At 33.5% G+C, this 7,176-nt stretch overlaps 1 protein-coding gene across 1 annotated transcript in view; it reads right to left on the reverse strand.

Moving 5' to 3' along the window:
- Window positions 1-7,164, reverse strand: part of LOC117102577 (syntaxin-18-like) — an 11,026-nt gene extending 3,862 nt beyond the window's left edge. The window contains exons 1-9 of the mRNA XM_033242901.1: window positions 6,971-7,164; window positions 6,206-6,273; window positions 5,368-5,483; window positions 4,654-4,731; window positions 3,357-3,423; window positions 2,708-2,799; window positions 1,842-1,906; window positions 1,390-1,445; window positions 790-859 (exon numbers count right to left, since the gene is read on the reverse strand). Coding sequence (XP_033098792.1) covers window positions 790-859; window positions 1,390-1,445; window positions 1,842-1,906; window positions 2,708-2,799; window positions 3,357-3,423; window positions 4,654-4,731; window positions 5,368-5,483; window positions 6,206-6,273; window positions 6,971-7,117 — 759 coding nt within the window. The 5' untranslated portion in view covers window positions 7,118-7,164. The remainder of the gene's footprint in view (window positions 1-789; window positions 860-1,389; window positions 1,446-1,841; window positions 1,907-2,707; window positions 2,800-3,356; window positions 3,424-4,653; window positions 4,732-5,367; window positions 5,484-6,205; window positions 6,274-6,970) is intronic.
- Between the last annotated feature and the right edge of the window lie 12 nt (window positions 7,165-7,176).

Here is a 7,176-nt window from a genome sequence, read left to right on the forward strand (position 1 = left end):
ACAGTATTACCACTTCAATACAAGTTTTTTTGTCAGGAAAATATCATAGGAGTGAGGTTTTGTCCTACATGACGTGTTATTGCACTGAATACTCGGTATACGTTCCAAAATACTTGCGAACAAAATTTGCAAGTGATTCGGGGGGAATCGAACACAACCTCCAGATAACTACTGTAGTCTGGCGCCATTACCACTAGACTTCTGAACTTGGGATTAGTGACTAGTGTTGAATCTGATCCTCAAGAGATGTGTATAAGAGACTAATTTAATACAATTCAGCTCTTTGCATCCATATAAAATGTTTGAATAAAGTTAAATTTAATTATTAAATTCCCAACAATGCTTTAATATTAGTTTATAGATTTTTTAAAATTTGTGTATCAACACCTATATTGCTCACTGTGTATTTATTATCTGATGAATATTTAATTGTAAATGTACAACATACAGTGTCATAAAATTAAAGCCCTGTGCAGACTATCAAATTTGATTTGACAAAAACATGTGACATGCCTAAATATGGTCATGATGACATCACATCATGACCATATATAGGCACATCATGACTATATATGGGCATGCAACAGGTTTTTTTTGTCAAAGAAAATTTGATAGCATGGACAAAGCTTTAGGTTATAAACATACGTCAGTTACAAAAATATTGAAATTGCTGTGCAGGAACTCAACTGTATCTACCGCTTGTGTAGTGGAGCTCAGTTATGAAGGGGTATTGTGTAATGTTGTGAAGTCAGAAGCATGTAATTTATGAATCATGAAATAATAATTTACCTGTTTAACAACCTCATCCATAAAAACTGTTTGCAATGCTGCAATATCCACAACTTTTGATTCAAGCTCCCTGAAAAAAAAAAAGAGTTGAAACGTATTTGAAACAAAAAAATGACCCATACTGTATTAAGTAAATATAGCCTAAGCTTAGTTGGCTGTACTGATACTGATAGTAGCCAATGTGTGTGCTAAACTTTGGAGATCCTTTCAGACATTTGGTCACTGAATCAATCCTCTCCTGGTGTTTCAGCTGGTCTGAAATGTAAGTTGCAATAGCACACCATTTTTCAGATGAGACATTTAAGTTGTTGGTGTGGTGTGCAATATGGCCTGTGTGCATGTTAAAGAATGCTACGCACTCTTTGGAAAAACATCAGAGGATTGTCTCCCGGAGTACTACATAATTCACCACCAGAAGGACGCCCCCCCCCCCCCACTGGAAATAAGTCTTCAGACTTTTGTAGGTTATAAAGTACTTCATATCAAATAATCCAAAAATCCATTCCTCCCTCAATTAATCATTTTTAAAGGTAGGAGAAAAAAAAAAGGAGGCAGATTGTTATTGCTAGGCAAGAAACTTGGATGTACGATGATACTTACCTGACTTCATCTAGGTTATTCCTCTCCTGTAGCATCATCTGGTTTTCTTGCTGAAACTGGAAACAAAATATAAATATTATAAAATTTCAGATGAATAACAATAATATAATATATTAATAATAATAACTGTCAATATGTCAATCATGACCGAAAGATCACTGACAGGTAGTTTTAACATCTTTGATTAGTATGCTCACAAAGGAATTTGAAGTCTTTAACTGAAAATTTCATTAGTATAATTATAGCATTTGTACACACTATTTACAAGTGGTATTGCTTTGATAAACAATTTTGGCATATATCTAGCATTTTTCATGTAAAAATTCACAATTAAAAGCACAACAACTGATTGTAGTGTTAACCCCCTCCTGCTTATTACTTAAGGTGCAAGCATCAAGGGAAAAAAAAAAAAAATAAGAAATAATATAGTAGAAATTACAAAATCACTCTACCATCTCAATTTCTTCAGGAGATAGCCCACTTTCTGAATAATCTTCATTTACTTCATTCGCTGACTCTGAAACATAATTATAGTACAGTAATAAGAATAATACAGTATTACTACTTCAATACAAGTTTTTTTGTCAGGAAAATATCATAGGAGTGAGGTTTTGTCCTACATGACGTGTTATTGTACTCAATACTCAGTATACGTTCCAAAATACTTGCGAACAAAATTTGCAAGTGATTCGGGTGGGAATCGAACACAACCTCCAGGTAACTACTGTTGTCTGGTGCCATAACCACTAGACTACCAAGCTTGTGCTTAGTGACTAGTGTTGAATCCGATCCTCAAGTAGCAGTGGGTACTGCAAATGCTATTCGATGTTTCAAGTTTGCATCAGGAAAATATAGTATTCGGTACGATAACACATCAAGTAGAACAAAACATCACTCCCATAATAATATTACTGTACTGCTACAATAATAATAATATCCACCTTATAAGATGACATTATTATTATTATCATTTATTATTTTTATTATTATTATTATTATTATTATTATTTATGTTGAAGCTTGCGGTACACCACGTAGGTAGTTCTGAAAAGAAAGTCTCGACGTTTCAATTGAGTTGCTTCAATCGTCTTCAGGAGATATTCAGATATTATTCTTCTGAAGACGATTGAAGCAACTCAATCGAAATGTCGAGACTTTCTCAACTACAACAGTTCTTTTCAGAACTTACCTATGTGGTGTACCGCAAGCTTCAACATATACGTTATTACTTCGCCCTGCAAACCTTCAAACAATTATTATTTTTAATAAAATCAATGTTACTATTGGTTGAGTAAAAATAAAGCATAATAAAACAAACCTGCTTTAGAGCTTGTTAATTTGTTTCTAGAATCAAATGATGAAGTGAAATTTGCTTTACTGTTTTTCAGCTTGAGAGATTCCAACCGAGATCTAAAAACATAACAGCAAGTACACATGTATTATATGTTGCATTAAATACTTAATTTTAATAATTAAAATAATATACACAGAACTAGATATATTATCAAATGCCAGTAATAGTATATAAGTTCATAAAGCGTCATTTTAGGGGGGTGTATACAAAATCAGCGAAAGAGAGCAATTTATTTAATCAAGCAATATAGGAAAAATATTTAGCGATTGCAGGTAGTGAATTTGAGTGTCTTGGTGCTGTGGTGCCAAATGACAAACCAAAATAGTTCTGGAAGTTGTGTGGGGGTGGGTAAAGCAAAAATGATCAGATGATCTGAGGAAACTCAAGGAACATTAAACATGTATTAGTTGATGAATGTAAGCTGGATGCTAATAGGCAATTGCTTTGAACTTATTTATACTATGTAACAACTTTATTCTATAATTTTACATAACTAAAATGCAAGAGGAAAACTGTATAAATATATCTTGGATTATTAAAAAAAAAATTTAAATTTGATGAACACAAATTAAATAAATTGAATATATATGAAAAAAACCAATATTTAACATACATTCTTTTTTTGTCTACAACTTTCTTGACACGTAGCGCCCTCTGTTCGCTGTAGAGTTTGCACACACCTGTTTGGAAGATATACAAATTAATGATAATGAAAAGACTCCGGCTACGCTCAGACTTGGAAATAAGCCAGGCTTGAGTTAAGCCGGCGTAACTTTGCCGGGCATTCAGACTAGCGAGTTTAGAATTTGCATGACAATGAACCATAACCAGGAAACGTGTTTCAAAACATTGCTCTCGTGAAACTTACGCTCGCTTACAGTGTACGTAATTGAATGCTGATTGGTCATTTCGTCACCTGAAGTCAATGCAAGACCCCCCGCAACGATTAAAGCCCGGCTTAGAAAAGTTAAACACTTGAGATAAGCCACCTAGTTCAGACTGGCAGGTGGATAAACCCGGTGAGTTGAGCCGGGTTTATCCACCTAGTCTGAACTAGGCCTAATGCGAAAGGACTAATTAGTCAATTGCTAATTAAATAATAAATATTCAGAATTTAATTCTTGTAGTAGTTTGATAGATTTTAGCTTTTTAAAAATTCTTATTTGTTTATTTTTTTAGAGGTTTACAATTTTATTCTGTGAGGTGCAATATTTTTATTACGATTCCAATCGCTTTTACTTCTATACGACACACCTTTAACTATTGTTGTTAAAGAGAGGTAAAAGTTTGACAGTACATTGTGTGTTTGAAGTGATTTCTGAAAAAGAACCAAATTTTATATCAGTGAGAATACTTTGACTTTTCTGATTAGGAAGTCTCATCTTCCAATAAAAAATGATTCTAACTGCAACAGAGAGATGATTTTGCACACCAAGCATCATGAGGTACTAGAATTTAATTATTAATTAGACAAGACGAGACTCTTTATATACCTTGTTTAGCGAACCTGTCGCCCCAACAATTGTGATTACGAATAAAAATAAAATTTTATTTTTGGCCAATTAGCTCACCCTCTGCCACAAAAAAATGGAAATTTCAGAAAAAAAAAGTTTTTCTTTATTTTTATTACGACTGCCACCGCCTTTAAATCAAAAAATAAGATATGTATATTGTTTCCTAATTATATAAATTTAAAGCATTTAACCATCGCATTACTACCTATTTACATTCACTAATAAAATTTTATTTTTATTTTTTCCTCTGTCTGGATGTTTTTGGCAAAACCAATATTGCTAAATAAGAAAACTAAATTATATTTTTATTTATTTTTTTCCCCCTCCTCAATCTTTAAAAAAATAAGTTCGCGCAACAAGGTATTAAAAGTCTCAGTCAAATTTAAATGTACAAACCTTTTAAGTAAGAGTCCAAAAGCTCAAATGTAGCTTCTCTGTGCATCTTTACCTCTTCTGTTAACTCCTGCTTCATGGCTATTGAAAAAAGAAGTGAATATCAGAACATGCGTTAATGGCAGCTATTTTGAGTAAAAACATATACAACAAATATTTTTCAGAGTTAAAATGTAGAACTGTAAAGCAGATACAGGTTTGATTTGATTTATTTGATAGCATAAACAAAGAAGAACAAGAGAGAGGAAAACAAAATATCTTTTTCTGCCAGTGCACCATTATTATGGAAGCAGCTTCTAATATTTGTTATGGAGGCAACGTCCTTGACTATGTTTAAGGACTGCCTAAAATATCTTTTCACTTTATAATTTGTCCTTTCTTATTTATATATTTTTGTGCTCTGAGAAATGATTATAGGGTGCTATATGAATTATTATTATTTATTATCATTAGAGAACCAAGAAGCACAAAAGCAAAAGTTATGATATCTGCGATAACCCTCTACTGTAAATCCTAACACAGGATATATTTTTCAGAGGTGTCCCAAAAATCTTGAAAAATCACAGTAACTTGTTACTAAAGGCTATGCAAAAACAATGTGGAGGTAGCCAAAAACTAAGCAGATCTTATATTTATTTTTATATCCATATTTTTGCACTTGGCCTGAATGGTGTGAATGAGAGCTATGACCAAAGCTATGACAAACGGGGCTCCTACCTTCTTGCTTGAACGATCGGATGGCATCTAAACATGTCTTCATAAAGACTTGAGCATCAGCATCTATCTTATCGCGGTCAGCTTCCGTCATAGAACTTGCATCGGATTTTAAATGACTATAAATGCAGATAAGGAAGAGACACAAAAGAGGATAATGAAGTGAATTAAAATTTTTTTGTTTTTAAATTATTTGACTATGCATGACTAGAACCAAGTATACAAAACAATGGTCAGACCAGTGGGGCTGTACAGTGATGAGACATGGGCCATCAAGGAATTACAGGTGAAGAAGCTGGAGGTTGCTGAGATGAGGGGTTTAAGAGTGATTAGTGGAGTTACACTGAAAGACTAAAAGAAGGATAAGCTGACACGTTTTGGAGATAAAATCTAAGAGTGCAGACTGAAATGGTACAGACATATATGTACAGTAATGAGATGGGAAGAGGTTGATATGATAAGATAATATACTGTATGATAAGATGGACAACAAAAAGAGTGGAATTTAATGGGAACAGACCAGGAGGGAGACCCAGAAAGAAATGGATGGACTGCATCAGACAAGATGGAATATTGGTGGACCTATAAACAGTAACAAATTACACCCGATAAAGGACGATTATGAGGTGACACGACACCCCATGAGGGGACAAACGGGATGATGATGATGTTGATAATGATGATGATGATTTAATAATGAAAAGTCATAAAGTACAGTATAAAATAAATAATGCTTCATTGGCATTTTTTGGCATATTTTTGGCATTGGCATATTTTATCAGTATGTTAAGTGCAACTTATTACTGATAGATATATAGAATACAGCTGTATCATTACTCACCTTGATGGGTTAATATAATCTTTTCTATATTTTATTAAGAAGTCTTTCAACTTAGTTATGGCAACAACCTGTTTAACAAAAAAATTAAACAAAAAACAGAGTGAAAGTGTTGACACCTATTACTAAAATATTTACAAAGTGGATATATCAAAATTTAGGGCGACATTAGGTTTACAGTAATTCAAACTGCACAGGACTTCCAGACCAACAGAATAATATCCAATATTGTTTCCATTCTTGTTTTTTTTTTTTTTATAAATATCTTTTTCTTTTTAGGTTTGAAGTATTGTACTTTAGCATCAGTAAGTTGAACAAACTGACCATAGGGCCTATACAGTCTGTCAGTGGGTCATTGAATTGACTTACGCCTAGTCTAGTAGTGGTAGTAGTACTACTACTACTTAGGCTAATCCCATTTTTATCTCTTGTTTTTGTATAATTAATAACAATATTGGGCCTATGCACAGTTTGATTTTTCAGATTTGTTTGTTGTTGTTGATGCTGCATCTGTGTGTGCAGGGCTGTTGTTGCGTACTTTCATTTGGATGTAAAAAAGGTCAAATATAAATAATGATGGATTGTGCATTATTATATGGATTATACATTATCCACCATCTGTACTACAGTACAGTGTTACTAGTTTGTCACCTTATGCAATATCCTAGGCCTATGAATTAGCTTTCACCCTGGCGGGTATGAAGCGAGGTCTCCCCATGAACATTTATTCACAGTAGACAATTTCGTGGGCCTAACCATTACACCTACCATTTCTTTAGATTTGGTAGAAAATTCCGTTTTTGGACGGCTAGATTTAAAAATTAAATTCTTGGTGCTCTCTTGACCAGTTCCCAGAGCTTTATTTCTCGTTCGAACTGTTTTAACAGATGCTTTGAAAAGTGGTGTAATATCCATCTTGTTGACGTTCGCGGGGTCACCGTCTTGTGCCACATTTGCAGTGTGCCACCTTTAGC

This window comes from Anneissia japonica, unplaced genomic scaffold (assembly GCF_011630105.1).
Source record: "Anneissia japonica isolate Jap-2015-1 unplaced genomic scaffold, ASM1163010v1 scaffold1489_len2284818_cov182, whole genome shotgun sequence".
Taxonomy (NCBI): Eukaryota; Metazoa; Echinodermata; class Crinoidea; order Comatulida; family Comatulidae; genus Anneissia; species Anneissia japonica.